Source organism: Prorops nasuta, unplaced genomic scaffold, assembly GCF_024137725.1.
Source record: "Prorops nasuta isolate Cenicafe-Biocafe unplaced genomic scaffold, Cenicafe_Pnas_1.2 PNAS00001, whole genome shotgun sequence".
In the NCBI taxonomy this organism is placed as follows: Eukaryota; Metazoa; Arthropoda; class Insecta; order Hymenoptera; family Bethylidae; genus Prorops; species Prorops nasuta.
In genome coordinates, this window is record NW_027116798.1 from 10,969,927 (window position 1) to 10,991,351 (window position 21,425).

At 38.1% G+C, this 21,425-nt stretch overlaps 1 protein-coding gene across 1 annotated transcript; it reads right to left on the reverse strand.

The window, feature by feature from the left end:
• Window positions 1–16,557: 16,557 nt before the first annotated feature.
• LOC136786227 (ESX-1 secretion-associated protein EspI) lies at window positions 16,558–18,799 on the reverse strand. The gene is made up of 7 exons (XM_066747834.1): window positions 18,745–18,799; window positions 18,627–18,673; window positions 18,439–18,540; window positions 17,490–18,032; window positions 17,356–17,433; window positions 16,887–17,276; window positions 16,558–16,587 (listed from the first exon to the last, which is right to left on the reverse strand). The coding sequence occupies exons 1-7, from the start codon at window positions 18,797–18,799 to the stop codon at window positions 16,558–16,560; spliced, it is 1,245 nt and encodes a 414-aa protein (XP_066603931.1).
• Between the last annotated feature and the right edge of the window lie 2,626 nt (window positions 18,800–21,425).

Here is a 21,425-nt window from a genome sequence, read left to right on the forward strand (position 1 = left end):
TCGACAAGGCGGAGGAGGAAGGCTTCCGGATCTTCGCCGTTCCTGCCCGTGAAACTAATTTTCAATCTGCTAAACATGGAACAGATAGAAGAGACTTGGTTAGCCAAGTTCTCCCTTGGGTAGCTTTGAGCGCCATAATGCATCGGTGGTGGTACTGCGTGCGACGAATACGCTAAGTATGGGTCCAATGAACCGAAAGCATGCGCCGATGGTGGAGCGATTCCCTCCCGATCATGAACGACCGGGGATGGGGAAAACTCACCCAATGCTCTCCTCCCGAGACCTCCCGGGCTCCTTCCCGGAGAACATCGGGGACCAACGAACATATCCGTCCCCGCCGTTCCGGCCTCTCCTGTAGTTGCTTGGTCCGGATCACCGATATCCGACGCTGGGACGAAGGTAACCGCGGCACAGTGCCTACCCCCCAATACTTCATCGTGAACGTTTTGTTTTCCACGTCCTTCTCTGGTTGGGGCTTCGCCAGGATGGTCACCGGGAATTACTTCTCTTATTTTTCCTCCCGGGAGGATTTCCGACAGCCGCTCTATCAGGGTGACAATCTGCTCCTCCAGACGGGTATTCTCAGGTCTCCGGCTCCGATGACCGCCCAAGCTCGGCCCCTCCATACACCTATCGGAAGGGGGACTTCGCTCTAAAAACCTCGGCGTTTTGCGCTTCGCTCCATCATTCCGCGATGCCGCACTCCACGGTTGCCTCGTGTCGGCCTGTGCTATCCGCGTTTCATCGGTCCCTTCCTCTCCTCTACTAACAGGGGGTGTCTCTCCGGATGCTTCATCGCGGCTCATATTTTCTACCCGGGTCTGACTGGGGCTGGATTCTTTCGTACTTAAGTAGGCGTATAGGCGCTGCCTCAACGTTGGCAATATTCCGCTAGTCGGTAAGCCCAGCGTCGCCAGCTGGGTAACAGTTTCTTCGGCATTGAGTCTGTTGATCCACGCGAGAGGATCTTCCTTATCTGGCCCATCTTGGTCCATCCCGGCGAATTATTCAATCCAACACGCGAGTCTAAGTTACCGGGGTGTTCGATATACGCGTCCTCTCTGAGAGGACCTATCCCGCAGAGGGGGAATATTTTATCGGCCTGATTCCCTCGGACCGGGGATGTTTCTTCCGATTTCTCCCGATGTGCGCCAGACACACCAGGGTGTGCTTCAATGGGGAAAACACCACCCAAACTCACACCACCCAGCGACTATAGCACTTCTGGGGACTATTGTTACTCCCGTGGGAAAAAGTGCCCCGCTAAGTATTATTTGGGAAAGGAACACCAATTATGATACCGCGAGAATGCACTTTCGTTCGGGGACAAGGCTTTTTCTCTCCAGACCAAGATGGGGAAGTTTGTCCGCCCCAGCTATCTGGGAGCAAACTCCTCTACACGGAAACCGCCAGTTTTATTTCCCCGATCGCGGGAGACTGTACGCCTTCCTCACAACCCGGTATCAACTCACTCCCGTGGGAAAAGTACCCCGCTAAGTATTATTTGGGAAAGTAACACCAATTATAATACCGCGAGAATGCACTCCCTTTCGGGGACAATCAGAGCTGTTTCTTCACTCTGTCCCGCACCGACCCGAATCTTTATTCGCACTATCTCAGAACTCACTGTCTCGAATTTTCCGCGTATATCGCGAACTAACACCCACTAACTAACAGGGGGAATTATTATTTCGGAGGATTTCGCGTGGAGGAAAATCACAAACTACTCGCGGGTAGCTCGTGTTGGTGGAGACGATGTCCACTTACCTTTCCTACCACCACCAATTGACGGTCCCTCCCGGCCGCTTTCACTGCTGGCTTTATCTGTCGTACTCTCCTTTGCTGGTCTCGGGTTGTTTCCTCTAAGATCCCTTCTCTGTTGCTTCTTTAAGGTTACACCAGTATTTTCACTTGATACTATGTTTTAGGCACAGAATGGTTTGAGATCGACTCTTCGCTATAAGCTCTGTACTCGCACTGCCGGTTACCGGCTAGCAGGGTCCGGTAGGTGGGGGTAAAGGACCAATCGCGTTTCCCTAAGTTATAAACAAAGTTCGGGACTACTTTCGATGTTACTCCGCGATCTGTTATTGTCACCGGATTAAGCCTTCTAGGAAAGTCAACAAAATCAAAACATTGACAGTCCTGTAGCCCACTAAGCGATTCCTTAGCCCATTCCTCCGAATTAGAGAATATTGTTTTTCATCGTAAACACGCTGTTACTTCTTAGCATGCTACTTCTTAGTATTTATTATTATTTTTTTTTTACTTATCTACTCAATCCAAAGATTGAATTAGACACAAAGGGGACAATCTTGTACACAACGACAGTAAATCTACTCATCCATACTAACAACTTTCTCACTTGACAACAACAAACGATAGCACTGTTACGGGTTTTTCTTTTCCTTATTCGTTCTTAGCCAACCTGCAAAAACTCCTCACCCATTAGGCCCCACGTTGGGCGCCAAATTTGTAACGCATAATGCCCTATGAACTTTTACCGTATGGCATTACCGCCCAAAACAGGGGAATTTATCCGTTCAGACCCAAGTCATCCCGGGGACGGGGAGAGTCAAAATTTTAAAGTTTGTTGGGCGCCAGGCTAGATGTTGTAGCCAGGGTCCATACGAACTTATTCCCATATTCTTTCTTACCGCGGCTAGTCAGCCCCCGAGGGTAGGAGAGGGGCAGGATTAGGACGAGCCAGGAGTAATACAGAGTCGGCCCTCTTTTCTATATCCATCTCACAAGTAAAACACAACAATGATAATTCTGGATTAATCTCCGAGGCTTTATTCATATGCGGCGGGCACAAACATGGTACAGGCACTCGGGTCCCCCTTATCACATGGGCATTTCGTAACTTAGTGTAACTCACTCACATACGATCTATTCTCGAACAAAATAGACAATTCTCGTTCACACGCACACACACACCAAAATTCGAGTAGCGGGGAAGAGGTAAAATCCTGGCGGATGTTAACAGAGTGACTCCTAGCCCACGGAACTCATCAACCCGATGTAGGGGACAAGGTTCATCAATTCCAAAGTTACTGGCCACATCCCGGAGGAGGCCTCCTACGGGACTAGGACCTTGATTCAGTGGGGAGGCACGCCATGGGCACTCATTCTCCGATTACGCTTCCCGGAGAAGCCCCTGCGAAATAGGTACTCGGCCGAGGCCCATTCTAGAGACGCCCGACACCTCGCAGGCCCTATCGTGGGTCGCGCAAGTTCGGGTCCCGTCCTATGACCGATCGGATACCTAGTTTCGACACGCGAGCGGGATATTTAACGAAATATCGCTTCGCTCTTACTGGAATCAGCGCCATAGTCTCGCGGATTAATCTACCATGCCAACCGACGGCCATCTTTAACAGGTACTCGTAGGCTAGGGGACTAGTCACCCGAATCTGCTGTACTCCCTACGATGCTCTGCCAATTATCAGGGGATTTACCGGGGAAGAAACACCCTGGGTAAGGAGCCTGGTTCGGCTATCTGACCTTGGTTCGCCGAGAGTATCGTTGTCAGGAAACAGCCTTGTCGTTGGTCCAAGACACCTCGGCCTCGCCGCTCCGTCTTTCCGGGACACTCCTCTGCGGCCCATTTTCTTCTCTATTGGGCTTCCTTGACCCTTGGAAATCTTCCCTTCTCCCCAATGCTCCAAAATCCCAGCGTCTCGTCGATTCCTCTCGCTCCTCGTTTAGGACGCGACAACCATCACGGGCCGGAACTTTACGACGACGACGCGCTCTCGTCGACGATCTCGTGCCGACGAGTCTCTTTCTCCCCCTCCATCCTCCTCCTCACTCCCCTTACTTCGCGGCACCTCTCTTCTTCCCCTCATTTACTCTACTGGCCCAGTTATTATTGGCCAATAACGAGGTCACGTGAGTTTCCACGCGAGGTGGTCCGTCGTTTCAGTCTTCTCGCCGTCCCTCTCCACGTAAGACCCATCGGCGTCTCTTTCGGGAGTAACAGAGGGGACGGCTAGGGGGGGATCTTGGAGGCGGAGGAGCTCCGGGAGAAGTATCTGCCATATCTTTGCAGCTCACCCTCGACTCCTTCTCTCGCTCCTTTCCTTCCCGCGGGTCGCCCCACTCTCATTTCCCTTAATTCGCCTAGGTCCATCCCTTTCTCTTTGATCCCCTCCCCACTACTCGAATCATTCTCACTCTCAATCATACATACTAGTCAAAACTATAATTAACTATCATAGGCGTCTGGCACTCAAGTGCAGAATTTACCTATTAGAACCTTGTTCAGTTAAATAACTGGAGTATGGGTGACTCCCTAGGTGGGACGGCGACCTGAGCGGGAGGGCGGGTACACTCTGTTACGTTGAAGGTCGAATAGACCAGGATCACCCACTTATAATGGGGATCCCAAAAATCCACGTTATAATATTTATCAAAGTTCTCCCACGCAGGGAATATCCATTTATCCAATTTGTTCGACTGTTTCCTTCTTTTGTATATTCCTCTCTTCAATTGGTCGAATATGATTATAAAATTTTTAATTATTGCCACCATACCACCTATAACATTATTTCGATGACTTTAGGATTTGTAGGTGAAAATAGAGTACTATTAAAGAATTTAGAGAAAACAAAATAATAGAATGATAAGGTATATTTAATAATGCTAGCAAATTAACATTAGACTTGAAGAATCCTTTGTTGATTGAATGATTAAATATATATGTATTTTTGAAAATGTACCAACAAATTGTAAAGCAAAGTATAAACCAAAAATAAACTTACAAAAAAAGGGAACAATCGTGGGATGGATTCCCAGAACTTGTTTTATGTATAAGTGATATCTCTCTTGACCGTTATTAGTCCGATTTAAGCATTGGTAAACCGATATCATGCTGGCACCAGTCTTAATAATCCATTGTTTATTAAAATAACTTATAAGAGGTGACAGCGTATCAAATATTTCCTCATCTTCCTCTATCTTATTAATTATTTGAAGAAAAGCATTGTTGATGAATTTGGCAGGCAACAGACATATGTTGACCATCATTTGTATAAACTGTTTCGCCGCAAGCCTCTTTTGTGGATGCAAATAATTTTGAATGGATTCGTTTATTTTTAATTTCCTCGCCTGCTTCATGACGCTCTGTAAAAGATCATGAAAATATGTAGTTATCCAAAAATATAATGCGGAACTCATAAGAATTTGAAAACAGAAATACTAAATTTCTAATGATGAAAACTTTGTAAAGAATGAAAATAGAATAGGCAATACAAAAAAAAACAAGCAAAGCTTAAAACCTTTACTTATAAAGAAATAATTTACTTCAATATGGCGATAAAAATTGATTTAAAAGTGCAAATGAAACAGCGAGAGCATATACAATTGAAAGAGATGAAATGTAGCTCTAATTTGAGATGGTACCAAATGAAAGTAAATTGCTATAACTGAATGGGATAAGAAGCGTATGTTAGCATAGATTTTTTACGGTAAAATGATTATTTAAAACCTTCAATATGAGGATTTTAAAGAAAGAACTCTAAGATACCATATGCCTATATATTATCCATTCAGTGATAGCACTTATTATTTTAATTTGACATATAGTCGCAAAATCGGAGCAAATTCTTATATTTGTCATTTATCCTGCATGTTTTTCTGTTTTTCTACCACATTGTCAGAAGTAAAAAATAAATTACCTGATGCAAATGAAAATAACATCCATGGAATTTACTCTGTGGAAAAATGTTCTGCAGGGCTCTATACAATGCCACTTCATAATCGCTAACGAATATTTGAGGATTCATATGTGGAGCTATTTCCCTTTTTATCAATAATATTGTTTCCACATAATTATCATAAGATTTTGTTTTCATAAGTGCCCATGCAAATGGAATTATCTGAAATTAAATTTAAATAATTAAAGAACTATTACTGATTATTTCTATTCATTTTTAAAATGTATTACTGCAGCTGCAATAATTTACCTTATTATATTTCTCCACCATAATCATTAAAATTTGGTACACTCCCTCTATTTGGGGTGTTGTCTTAAATGTGGCATCAATGAAAAAATCGGTGGCACCTTCTGTTACATCTTTTGCAAATCTTGAGTCACCAAAAACTACCGACATTGCTCGGTCACTGTGATTATTGCACGTGAAAAATTTAATTTCGTGCACGATATTGCCATGATTAAATTTTAATAATTTGACCCACTTCTCATCTTTCAATACCTCCACTAAATTATTCAGAGTTTTGGTTTGTGGAGGGTTATAAATTTGCAACCATTTTTTTAGCGAACTTTTTATCTCACTGTAGGGCAAATATTGTATTTCGTCTGGAAAACTAATAAAATAATAAACTTACATTATTCCCCTCTTTGATATTCAAAAATTTGTAAATGTTACTTTTTAACGCATTCGTCGTAAATCTCCTTTCCAGTTTTTAATGAATTTTTGGAAAGATTATGAGCAAATTCTCGAATATTTGCTCTTGCCAAATATTCATCATCAGGTGAATGCATGTGGCCACTCGTTTCTTCAAACCTGCCCTCCTTCAGCAACCCTTTCCCAGAGCATTCCTTATCTTTGCATCGAAGATAGCTGAAGATCAATTGAATTAAAAAATTAAATAATGTTTCGGATAAAAATTGTGTAAAATGATATTGGAAAATATTACGTACGTTACCGTTTCCCCTACACTATTAGTATATTTTCTTACCGTATGGTAAATGTAACCATTGTAATAAACATTTTTCAGTTTTTTCGCATTCATTTCTTTCGCTTTTAAAATTCTATTACGTCTGGTTCTTTCCATAATTACTAATGGTTTCAGACACTGGCGAAAAATTAATGGAAAGAAAACGCAAAGAGGAAAATGCTTATTTGTTTATTTCAATAGTTTCCTATTAAAAATTGTATAGAAATAATGGGCAGTATCAATAATACGAACTTCAATGTACTACGAGCTTAGCTAACGATTATATAAACAAACCGGACTGAGCTTGCGGCTAGGTTTGTTTATGTTATCGTTAGCTAAGCTCGTAGTACATTGAAGATCGGTGTAGCAACACAGTCCGGTTTGTTTATATAATCGTTAGCTAAGCTCGTAGGACATTGAAGTTCGTATTATTGATACTGCCCATTATTTCTATACAATTTTTAATAGGAAACTATTGAAATAAACAAATAAGCATTTTCCTCTTTGCGTTTTCTTTCCATTAATTTTTCGCCAGTGTCTGAAACCATTAGTAATTATGGAAAGAACCAGACGTAATAGAATTTTAAAAGCGAAAGAAATGAATGCGAAAAAACTGAAAAATGTTTATTACAATGGTTACATTTACCATACGGTAAGAAAATATACTAATAGTGTAGGGGAAACGGTAACGTACGTAATATTTTCCAATATCATTTTACACAATTTTTATCCGAAACATTATTTAATTTTTTAATTCAATTGATCTTCAGCTATCTTCGATGCAAAGATAAGGAATGCTCTGGGAAAGGGTTGCTGAAGGAGGGCAGGTTTGAAGAAACGAGTGGCCACATGCATTCACCTGATGATGAATATTTGGCAAGAGCAAATATTCGAGAATTTGCTCATAATCTTTCCAAAAATTCATTAAAAACTGGAAAGGAGATTTACGACGAATGCGTTAAAAAGTAACATTTACAAATTTTTGAATATCAAAGAGGGGAATAATGTAAGTTTATTATTTTATTAGTTTTCCAGACGAAATACAATATTTGCCCTACAGTGAGATAAAAAGTTCGCTAAAAAAATGGTTGCAAATTTATAACCCTCCACAAACCAAAAATCTGAATAATTTAGTGGAGGTATTGAAAGATGAGAAGTGGGTCAAATTATTAAAATTTAATCATGGCAATATCGTGCACGAAATTAAATTTTTCACGTGCAATAATCACAGTGACCGAGCAATGTCGGTAGTTTTTGGTGACTCAAGATTTGCAAAAGATGTAACAGAAGGTGCCACCGATTTTTTCATTGATGCCACATTTAAGACAACACCCCAAATAGAGGGAGTGTACCAAATTTTAACGATTATGGTGGAGAAATATAATAAGGTAAATTATTGCAGCTGCAGTAATACATTTTAAATATGAATAGAAATAATCAGTAATAGTTCTTTAATTATTTAAATTTAATTTCAGATAATTCCATTTGCATGGGCACTTATGAAAACAAAATCTTATGATAATTATGTGGAAACAATATTATTGATAAAAAGGGAAATAGCTCCACATATGAATCCTCAAATATTCGTTAGCGATTATGAAGTGGCATTGTATAGAGCCCTGCAGAACATTTTTCCACAGAGTAAATTCCATGGATGTTATTTTCATTTGCATCAGGTAATTTATTTTTTACTTCTGACAATGTGGTAGAAAAACAGAAAAACATGCAGGATAAATGACAAATATAAGAATTTGCTCCGATTTTGCGACTATATGTCAAATTAAAATAATAAGTGCTATCACTGAATGGATAATATATAGGCATATGGTATCTTAGAGTTCTTTCTTTAAAATCCTCATATTGAAGGTTTTAAATAATCATTTTACCGTAAAAAATCTATGCTAACATACGCTTCTTATCCCATTCAGTTATAGCAATTTACTTTCATTTGGTACCATCTCAAATTAGAGCTACATTTCATCTCTTTCAATTGTATATGCTCTCGCTGTTTCATTTGCACTTTTAAATCAATTTTTATCGCCATATTGAAGTAAATTATTTCTTTATAAGTAAAGGTTTTAAGCTTTGCTTGTTTTTTTTTGTATTGCCTATTCTATTTTCATTCTTTACAAAGTTTTCATCATTAGAAATTTAGTATTTCTGTTTTCAAATTCTTATGAGTTCCGCATTATATTTTTGGATAACTACATATTTTCATGATCTTTTACAGAGCGTCATGAAGCAGGCGAGGAAATTAAAAATAAACGAATCCATTCAAAATTATTTGCATCCACAAAAGAGGCTTGCGGCGAAACAGTTTATACAAATGATGGTCAACATATGTCTGTTGCCTGCCAAATTCATCAACAATGCTTTTCTTCAAATAATTAATAAGATAGAGGAAGATGAGGAAATATTTGATATGCTGTCACCTCTTATAAGTTATTTTAATAAACAATGGATTATTAAGACTGGTGCCAGCATGATATCGGTTTACCAATGCTTAAATCGGACTAATAACGGTCAAGAGAGATATCACTTATACATAAAACAAGTTCTGGGAATTCATCCCACGATTGTTCCCTTTTTTTGTAAGTTTATTTTTGGTTTATACTTTGCTTTACAATTTGTTGGTACATTTTCAAAAATACATATATATTTAATCATTCAATCAACAAAGGATTCTTCAAGTCTAATGTTAATTTGCTAGCATTATTAAATATACCTTATCATTCTATTATTTTGTTTTCTCTAAATTCTTTAATAGTACTCTATTTTCACCTACAAATCCTAAAGTCATCGAAATAATGTTATAGGTGGTATGGTGGCAATAATTAAAAATTTTATAATCATATTCGACCAATTGAAGAGAGGAATATACAAAAGAAGGAAACAGTCGAACAAATTGGATAAATGGATATTCCCTGCGTGGGAGAACTTTGATAAATATATAACATTGGATGCAAATGATCCATCCGTTAAAATAAAAATATATGAATTTTTAGAACAATCCGTCTATAACGGGTTTGATTATCATACCGATAATGAAGAATCAGCGAATATTATAGTGGAAGAAATTATTAATGATTCGGAATTAGAGTAGGACATGTAGATTTGTTAATAGACATAAAATTAAATTGCTATATTTTGAAAATAATATGCTTCTTTTATTTTACATATTGTACAATTCATTTTACAATTGCTTGGAGCCATCGACTCTCCTGATATAATCCACACACTGTTCTTTCCTTTAATGGATGTCACCCCAATCAGATGCCATGTAACAGTCATACATATGTATACTACATATATACATATTTCAAAGGCGAAATTCGATCATAGTTAGATTTTATAAATAATATAGTCTTAAGCACAATTTATCTTCTTCTATCACCATTATAAGAAAAAGTGCAATGGATGCTTAATTAAGAAGATCTTATTTATAACATTTGACTTGAATACCGACTGAAGTGTGTGCTTTGTGCAGGAAGCACACGCTGTACATAAGTAATACTATTTCTCGTAGAAATTCTTCTTTATTTAAATTTATCTTTTCTCTGTATACTTCAGCCTTTTTATGCCTCCGATGTTTCATCGTCAATGGTTAAAGCAGTTGTATTCTTGACATAGCTCTCCATCATCTTATACACATTTGTATTAATGTCTGGATATAATTCATTCAGAAGGACTACTGGGACCCTTGTCTAATTATCTATTAGTATTTTTTAGTCCATAAGATTATATTTTATAACCATTGACCAGATGATATTATCACGTTCTGTAATATGAATAATAAAACCAGATTCAAATTGAATTACATAGGGGCAAAGGATTAATAATGCTTTGCAGTATCTTTACCAGTTCACTCCCATCAGCTGCCATTATTATCAAAAAAGGTGCTGAAGCTCCTGCAGAATGTGTTGGAAGATTTGCATATTGTAAGAATTCAAAACATCCATCATGCTGCTTCAAAATAAAAAATCTTCTAATTACGTTTTCACTTCACCAGATAACTTGTGAAACCTAAATAATAATATGAAGGATTAAAGCAATCATTTAACCAAATTTAGTTAAAGGCTAAAAAGTGTCATGATAAGATCAAATTCGACGGAGACGCACAACATGTACAAGACCTTAAATTAATATTGATATCTCCTCTAAATAGATTTACAGTCGATCCCTAGACTGTAGTAGTCAGTACTAAATCAAGTTCTTCGCGCAACAGAGGGGTGATGCAATTAAAAAATTGTTTCATCAATCTATCTAAGAAAAGTTATAAATAATATAGCCAATTACCTCATTTGAATTAAATATCGTTCTTTCTATCGAAGGCACGTAAGACGTTTCTGTAAAAATTTATTTTCCAAACTTTGCTAAGAGATCCTGTTCCTTTACGTCAATTAGATTGCTACTATATTTTGATAGGTGGCTTTCATCGTCTCCACAGATTGTTTTGAAAGTATTTCAAATTATTTTTCTTTTAACGAACCTTTAAAAAACAAATAATATTATATCCATACAAAAGGTGTAAGCTTATAGGGCTTCCTATAAGAAGAAGCATTTTACCAAACTTAATCAGCATCAATTTATATTAATCCTGTTTCATCCTTATCACTGATTTAAATGTATTAAATTTATACTCATTACAGGAATTCCACCAGCAACATCATCTCCACTATAAACTAAACATCTTGAACACGCACCTTCTTTATTGGCTTCATTCTCTGCAAAGGCTGACTAAAGAGGAAGGATGTTTGAACAGCGATATGCAATCCTAGTACCTGATGAATATTCAAACATTATTTTAATAACACATCCTCCCCTCTCTGGTTTATCCAAAGATTTTCCAGTTGATAACCAATAATCCTTTTATGGTTCTGCTCTTAGATATTTTAAGATATATGTTGCTTAAAAAATTCTTTGAATTCCTCCTGATCTTCCAAGACATCAAAATATTTAAAATGTTCTTTCTCGTAACTCATCTGTAGAAAATAAAAAGTACTCACAGAGTAATTCATTAATTTTTATTTATTCGTTTAAAATACTTATCTGACAGAACCAGAATTTTTCTCTACTGTGCATAACCTCTGACTCTATTTACTGACGTTTGACAGTCCAGCGTTGCCAGCTACTCAAATTTAGGAAATTCGGACGATTCGGTCGGTAATCTGCAATACCGGCTTTTAACCAATGTGAAGTTAGCGTTTTTAGGTCATTTAATCGTTATGACATTTTATCTTTAGGTCATTCTCCTACCCACCGAAAAAGATATTGAGTCAAAGCAAACGAAGAAGGAAGAAGAGGAAGAGGAGAAAAAAGTAGAGGAGGAGGATATTGAGTCAAAGCAGACTAAGAGGGAAGAAGAAGAGGAACAACCATATTTCTATTTCTTTTACTATTAAATTTTGTGTATAATATTTAAAAAAAAACATGAGAGAAAAAGTAGAGGTTAAATAAAATATTATTGAAAAAATATTATTGTAAATATTCCCCTTCCTATTTCATCAGGAGTAAACGGAAAGAAATCTAATACGTTTTGATTAAGTGATGTAACTCAATCTAGAGTAGAGATAGATAAGGATTATTCGTACTGGAGAGCAATCTCGACTTCAGTAGTATTTCTGACAGTAGACGAAATGGATTCAAACCAAAAAAAAATCAGTTTGCCAGACAGAAAAATGACATTATTGGATTATCAACAAACAGGAAAGCCTGTAGCCATCGTAAAGCCATTTAGGATTGTACAACAGCCAACACCGCAGTTAGTTGTACCAAATAGATGGAGACTTCTGCAGCAGCATCAACCGCTTCGTAGACCTTTAAATGCACCGCTGCAGCCTGATGCTGCTGGTGCTGGTGCCGCTGCTGGTGCTGCTGGTGATACCGATCATCAACCTATACCACGTATTGTAAGCTGTGCAATATGTGGTCTACGTGAGCATAGGGGTCGTGATTGCATTTAACAGCCACCATCACGAATCGGTAAGAAAAGTTTAAACTCTTCTAAAATTAAGTACTTCACGAAATTAAAATTTAACGGGATCCCTCAAACCCCCTATTACCGACATTACAGAGCGAAAACGCGGGACAATGGTACGGCTTTATTTCTCAACCGATTTCAATGTTTTTGGGCTTGTTGGAATCGTTAGGTCTGCCTCCTCGTCATAAAGAAGCCCGATTTTTCAAAACATGAAAAAAAAAGAGTGTTTAAACAATTGTATTATTAAAATTTAAACGAATAACAAATCGAAAAATCGGGCTTCTTTATGACGAGGTGCCAGACGTAACGATTCCAACAAGCCCACAAACATTGAAATCGGTTGAAAAATAGAGTCGTACCATTGTCCCGCGTTTTTGAGGTGGACGAAATCTAAAAATTGTTAGGGGGGCGGTAAGGAAGGACGCTATGCTCTCGCGGCTCAATCTACGTGTTCCCCCACTCCAGCGTCTAAATATAGCTTGTTATGAAAGCTTTCTCCACTGAGGCATGCTAGCTAGGCTACATGCAAAGAGGCTATCTGCCGAAGTGGGGTGAGGGGAAGTATTAGTAAATTCTCAAAGCATGCATCTTTTTACATATTGCGTTACACTGATCAAATGAAGCATTGGAAAAATATGAAAATATTATGAAAACATCCCCTTTTCATGCTGTTTTTAACACTCACATCAAATTTGCATTTGCACCTTTACTTTTGAAGAAATAAATTACTAAACGTACGAACGCGTGACGCTGAAGAGAGCGTTTTTCAGTACAAACGCGGGACAATGGCACAGTCGCATTTCTCAATAAAATTAGATGAAACTAATAACAATCGCTTCCTTTCTTTGTATAGATCGTCATAAAGAACTCGGATTTCAGATAAACATCTTAGTTTTCAAGATATGAACGATTGAAGTTGAACGGCGCATACTCATTTCCCTCATTGTGCGTATCAGCTGTTGCGCACGTGCATCTTCAATCGTTCATATCTCGAAAACTAAGATGTTTATCCAAAATCCGCCTTCTTTATGACGATCTCCATAATGAAAGGAATCGATTCCGATTAGTTTCATCAAATTCTATTGAGAAATGCGACTGTGCCATTGTCCCGCGTTTGTACTGAAAAACGCTCTCTTCAGCCTCACGCGTTCGTACGTTTTGCAATTTATGTCTTGAAAAGTAAAAGTGCAAATGCAAATTTGACGAAAAGGCTAGAAAGATCATGAAAAGGAGATGCTTTCATAATATTTTCATATTTTTCCTATACTTCATCTAGTCTGTGTAATCCTAAATGTAATAAAACGCGTACTTGGAGTAGAAGCATGATGTCTCTTTCCCTCTCTAATTCTCTCTCTCTCTCTCTCTCTCTCTCTCTCTCTCCAGCGTGTAGTCCAGTCAAACGCACAGTCTCTTGGGGGTTACTTCGTAGCTGTCAAATGACGCGAGATGCATCGTAAACATAAAGTATACTTTGGGAAAACTATTGCGGAATAGAAGGATGGATTTCGATAAATTTCAGAGAAGAAAAACTATATCAGATGAGTATTTTATGAACAAAACATGAAAATTATTGTGTAAATTATTAAGGAAATTTACTTTGTGGTTATTTTATTTCTGTTCCAGGTGAAGTCCTGTTTATGTTGACTTTCAATGAAGGAAGAAAGTACTTATTGACCAATAAATGAAATAGCAATGAAGAATTTCTATGTGGCCTAGTGATGTTAATACTTCTGTGAATGTTATAATAGTGAAATTGTAAACAATTAGTGTATGTACAAGGGAGTCTTCTTGTAAATTTATCATGTAGCAGCTTGCTATTACTTTACATTAAAGCAACTTAAATGAAACCAATATTTTTATCTCTTCCCTTCCAAATTCTATTTACACATAGTAATTACATATAATCATATAAGTTATACGTTATTTAAATTACAAACAAAATTACATGTACTTAATGTTTGTGAAGTGTAGCTGTTTGTGTCAAGGATTTTTAATATTTGACGTAATACAAATTGTATAGGTTTTCTGCAAGTGCTTTCTTCATCCGCTATATCATTTTATATCTTTTGTGACATTTATATCCATCCATTGCACTATTTTATTCAAGTATATAACATATTATAACTATTATCCACTTATTTTTACATACACACTGATCTGATAATACTGCTGACCTTTTGTAGTAGTTGAAATGATTGTTATACCAGTTTTTTAACTGCAGGCTTGAATAGATATTTTGAAAATAGATAACTTATTTCATTACTGCAATTATGATGTTATAATTGATAGAAAGATATATCCATCCTTTGCAAATGATATCGTATGTCTAGTAACTGGATTAATGAAGGTTTTAGAACATAAATTTCACAAGGAATTAGCAGTAATAAAATATGTATTATATATAGAAGATGGATATCCAAATGTGAATTGGAATTTTCCTTGAACATAAGAACAATATGAATTCAACAATACACTGAAATGCATAGAAGATCAACAGCCTCTCAATTTTCAAGAGATAATATCCTATGGAAGAGGTTACAAACACTATAAAAACAATATTTAATGTGTCCAGTCAATAAATTTTGTAGAACCATGGTTTACCAATCATCTTAATGTTATAAAATCAATTAGTAAATGAAATAGCTATATCTCAGTTTATTTAAGAATAGAAACAAAATAATGGTATATGTTGAAAACTAGAGAAAGGAACTAACGAGTCAAATAAATGTCACACAACATATGGAAGGATATTGCGGATTACTCCAGAAATCGTATTCAATTTGTACTACAGCAAATAATAAATATCATTACTATAAGCAGCTTCGCTTCACAAACATTGTGATTTTGTTTGTAAATTAAATAACCTATTACTAATATGAGAATATGTAATTACTTTGTCTTAATATAATCAGGAAAGGAAGAAGAAAAATATTATTTTCATTCAACTAGCTTTAATTTATAATAATAACAAGCATTGCTGTACATGAATAATTTATAATAAGGCTTTCATGTACATACACTAATCGTTTACAATTGCACTATTATAACATTGTCACCATTATTAAAATCACTGGGCCAAACAGAAAATCTTCATTGCTTTTTCATCTATTGGCAGTAAGTACTATTCTCCTTCATTGTAAGTCAACAGATACAGGACTTCAACTGGAACAAAAATAAAATAACCACAAAGTATATTTCCTTAAAAATTTATACCATAATTATCATGTTTTGTTAATAAAATATTCATCTGATATAGTTTATCTTCTCTGATATTTATCAAAATCCATCCTTCTTTTCCGCAATCCGTTGCCGCAGTTTCTTTACCATGCAAACACGGCATTTGACAGCTACGGACTAACTCTCTGGATACTGTGTGTTGACGAGGCTACACGCAGCAGAGAGAGAGAGAGAGAGAGAGAGAGAGTGTTAGAGGGTCAGAGAGAGAGACATCACGCTTGTACTCCGAGTACGCACTTTATTACATTTAGAGTTACACAGATTAAATGAAACATAAGAGAAATATGAATATAAAATGAAAGCATCCCCTTTTCATGCTCTTCCTAACGTTATCTTCAAATTTTCATTAGCACTTTTATTTTTGAAGAAATAAATTGTTAAAAGTGCGAACGTTTGACACTGGAAAGAGAGATTTTCAATACAAACGCGGGACAATGGCACAGTCGTATTTCTCAACAGAATTTGATGAAACTGATTACAATCGAATCCTTTTTTTACGGAGATCGTTATAAAGAACGCGGATTTCGAATAAACGTCTTAGTTTTCGAGATATGAACGATTGAAAATGCACGTGCGCAACAGCTGATTCGAACCATGAGGGAAATGTGAATGCGCACGTGTATCTTCAATTGCTCATATCTCGAAAACTAAGATGTTTATCCAAAATCCCCGCTCTTTATGACGATCTGCGTAATGAAAGGAAGCGATTGTTATTAGTTTCATCTAATTCTATTGAGAAATACGACTGTGCCATTGTCCCGCGTTTGTACTAAAAAACGCTCTTTTCAGCCTCATGCGTTCGTACATTTAGCAATTTATTTCTTGAAAAGTAAAAGTGCAAATGCAAATTAAACGATAACTCTCTCTCTCTCTCTCCAGCGTGTAGTCCCGTCAAATGTGAAGCGGGGTTGGGGTGGGTTTATAAAAGAAATATACATTGTTACGGATAAAACTATTATTTATTTTAAATGTCCACGGCACATACATCTATTCTTGTGCCGTGGACATTTGGTCGGAGCATGGGCTCCTTACCTGTCGTGGCGGCAATGGCGGCTGCCACGACAGGTTTTTCGCGGGGAGCGACTACGGCATCGCGGGGAGCGACTACGGCATCGCGGGGAGCGACTACGGCATCGCGGGGAGCGACTACGGCATCGCGGGGAGCGACTACGGCATCGCGGGGAGCGACTGCGGCATCGCGGGGTGTGGCTGCGGCTATGGCGGCGTGGGTGGCGTCGGGGAGTGCGGCTGCGGCTTCGGCGATGGTGGCGTCGGGGAGTGCGGCTGCGGCTTCGGCGGTGGTGATGTCGGGGAGTGCGACTGCGGCTGCGGCTGCGGCGTCGTGGGCGAGGGGAGCGGGGACGGCGGGCCCGCTCTTTCTCCATAAGCTTCATAAACTGTAAAAGAATAAAATTATTATCATGTTTTGATATTTATTTTGTGTGCATACTTACTGCTATTTCAGCGGCCCTCTCCGCTGCCTTCTTTTGGCGGCGGCGCTGCCGCCTCCTCCTCTTGGCCAGCTGGTCAATCTGTAAACATTACATTATTAGTACATATATAAAATTATTGCAACATTTCAACTTACCTCCTTGTCGGTCAGCGCCGGCTTTGCCAAAGAAGGCCTCCCTCCTGCAGCCTCGGCGTATGTGCGGATTCGAGACGGTCCTGGTTCTTGCGACCGTCCTCGAACCGCAATACGCGGAGCTGCCGTTGGCTGCGGCTGGGATGCGTGGGAGGGTTGGGGGCCGCTGGGCTTTTTTACCACGGCTACCCCTGGCTTCGGAGTAGTTCGCGGCTTGGCTGCTGATCCCCCTGGCTTGGGGGTTGTCAGCAGACTCGTCGCGACTACTCCAGGCTTCGGGGTAGACCGTGGTGTCGGCTCGGACCGTCGCCGCAGGGGTTTCAGCGGGTCCGCGGATCCCCCTGGCTTGGGGGTGGTCCGCGGGCCTTTTGATGCCCCTGCTTTGGCGGTCCGCGTTGCCGCTCCCCCTCCTTCCTTCTCCCTCCCCGCACCGTGGCCGCTCTTCGCCGTAGGTGGACACGGCGGTGCGGGGGGCTGGCTGGTGGTGGCTGGGCGGTCCGCCGCCCCTTCCTCCTTCGCTGCCTCCTCTCCCGAGTTTCTGGTTTTCTAAAAAAAAAAAATTGTATTAATTTCAATATTATTAACGAAAGAAATAATGTGTAGTGTTCTTTCGCGATATTTTCAAATGTATGTGATAAGATAGTCTAATTACGATTGCATTTATTCAAATCTGTGCTATAAGTATGACATATTTGTTGTAATAGTAAAAATTCTACATAGCAGTCTACTTCCCCCTCCCCCCCCCCCCCCCCCCCAACAGACTATTTTCAGGAATAAAACATTACGGCCATGTTGAATTTTTACAAATATTTCATATTTTATTTTACAGTTTCGAATATATGCAATAGTAAGCGGAATTTCTTATTATCACATATATTAGAAAACATCGCGGAATGACACTACACATCACTTCTTTTACCAACTATCATGCAATAATGACATAATTACTTACCATTTGGAAGCACGTGTATCTCCTGGCGCCGGTAATGGCTTCAACGTGGGGAATGAAACACAGCACGTTACCTTTCTCATAAGCCAACAATGTGCCGAGCTTCTGAACCAATGATAAAGCTTATCAGATCGATAGACCAATAATCAAGCTTATCGGATCGATGGACCAATGGCAAGCTTCGAAACTACTTGCGCTTTTAAATGTAATATACTTTTAATAAGGATTATATTTATTTCTAGAATGCAAGGAATATTTTATTTCCATTAGGAAAATCATGCGAAATAAAATCATTTCAAATATTCGCACTTTGTAAATATTTCGGTGTGATTTGCGAACACATTAAAAGCTCCGCGGCTGTCATCGTTGAGAGGGTTTTCAGCCATCTCTTAGTCCGGACGTGCGGTTTTTTAAAAAAGTGTTTCGTGTGAAAAGTGAAGTGTGGAAGTGCCCAAATAATTTGGATTTACTACAGGAAACCTCAGGTCAGTTCCAAAATATTATAATTTCTATTTTTCAGGTGTTTTTTATAGGTATTAAATAAATTCGTAGAGTCAGGTTAGATGGGACGAAAGCTCGGCTCAGCTGTATGATTTTCATTCAGCTGATAATATTTTTCCCAACATGTAGTATACTCTGAAATATCCTATCAATAATAGTTCTAACGTCATAAGATATTGCTAAAGTGTTGTAAAAGTGCAGAACAGTAGTAGGTTTAAAGAACCATGGGTCACATGATATCATAGCTCATGGTCCTTTAAACTTACTACTGTCATTTGAACTTTTACCGTACTTTATGAATGTCTTATGCAGTTAGAACAATTATCCACATCAAGTTTCAGACCATGCTTCATGTTAGGATAAATGTTATTCGATGACTGAGATAGATTCAGCTGAACTATGCTTTCATCCCATCTAACACCTGCAAGCCCTTCACATTCAAGGTATGTTTCTATATAAATCCTTTTTGTCACCTATTTCTTGGCTATTACCCTCAACATAAGCTTAACATTATGGTTCTTTATCTGGCCAACTAGTATCAATTTTTAATTCTTTCCATTAGTACAAAGTAGAAAAAATACCAAAGAATGTAATAGAAGTCACAGCTATTCAGTTATACTGCTTTCAGTTTCCTCAGATTATTCACTGTATGCTCTATCACATGCGACTATTACAAGAGTTCATCTTTTCAATCTGGTGCATGCGATAAAGCATACTGCGAGTAATCTGAGGAAACTGAAAGAGCAGTATAACTAAAAAACTGTGGCTTCTATTTCATTCAAAGGCATATATACTAGTTTGTATTAATGAAAAGTAATTAAAAATGATACTAGTTGGCCAGAGAAAGAGCTACAATTCAAAGCTGATGTTGGGAGTAGCTTCTAAGAAAAAGGTCGAAAAAGGGATGAATATAGAAGTAAACCTTGATAGTGGAGGGATTTCAGGTGATTTAGGGCATAAGATTTTGGAAATAGAAGTAAAATAGTTTCTTAATAGTGTAATAATAAAATGTAGAAGTGTGACAATGAAGAGTTTATAATTTCAATATTTTACATGTGGTAGAGTATACGGTGAATACCCTGAAGAAACTGAAAGCGGTATTACTGAAGATCAGTAGCTTCTATTGCAATCATTGGTATATTTCTTAATTTATATGTTTGCCAGAGAAAGAGTCAGAATGCAAAGTTGATTGAGTAAGGAACTACTAAGAGAAAGGTGGAAAAAGGGATGAATTTTGAAGCAAACCTTGATGTCAAAGGCCTTGGAGGTGATTTGGAGCATAAGTTTTTCAAACCAGATGTCAAATAGTTGATGAAAATTACAATAAAGTCATGTAAGAATGTGACTGTGAAAAGAGTTAATCATTTCAATATTATTAATTTTCTACATGACTTTATTGTACTATTCATCAATTATTCGACTTCTACTTCCAAGATCTTATGCCCCAAATCACCTACAATACTTTCATTCAATGTTTGCTTCTAAATTTATCCCTGTTGACACTTTTTCCTTAGTTGTTACTATGACCATCAACTTTCCATTCTGTCTGTTTCCCTGGCAAACTAGCATCATTTTTAATGTCTTTCCATTAATAGAAACTCTGAAGTATATCACTGAATGCAATAGAAGCCTCTGTTTTCCAGTTATAGTGCTCCCAGTTTCTTCAGTTTCTTCACCGTATGCTCTTTTACACCTGCGAAATTTAAATGATGAACTCTTTTCATAGCTACACTTATACAAGATTGTAGCCCAATCTTCATCAGCTATTTGATATCTATATCCAGGATTTGATGCTGCAAATCACCTGCAAGCCCTTCGTTATCAATAGTTGCTTCTATATTCATTCCTTTTTCCACCTTTTTCTTAGCTGTTACTCTCAATATCAGCCTTGCATTATGGCTCTTTCTCTGGCAAGCTAGCATCATTTTCAATTTCTTTCTGTTAATACAAACTAGTAAATATGCCAATGAATGAAATAGAAGCCACAGATTTTTAGTTATACTGCTTTCAGTTTCCTCAGATTAATCACAGTATGCTTTATCACATGCAACTATAAAAAGTGTTCATCATTTCATTCTGGTACGTGGGATAAAGCATACTGTGAGTAAAATGAGGAAACTGGAAAAGAGAGGCTTCTATTACATTCATTGGTATTTTTCCTAGTTTGTAATAAGGGAAAGAACTTAAAAATGATACTAGTTAGCCAGAGAAAGAGCCATAATGCAAGGCTGATGTTGAGAGTAACAGCTAAGAAAAAGGTGGAAAAAGGGATGAATATAGAAGCACCCTTGATAGCGAAGGGCTTGCAGGTGATTTGGACCATCAGATCCTGGATATAGATGTCAAATAGCTGATGAATATTTGGGTACAATCTTGTATAAGTGTAGCTATGAAAAGAGCTCATCATTTCAATTTTGCAGGTGTAAAAGAGCATACGGTGAAGAAACTGAAGAAACTGGAAGCACTATAATTGGAAAACAGAGGCTTCT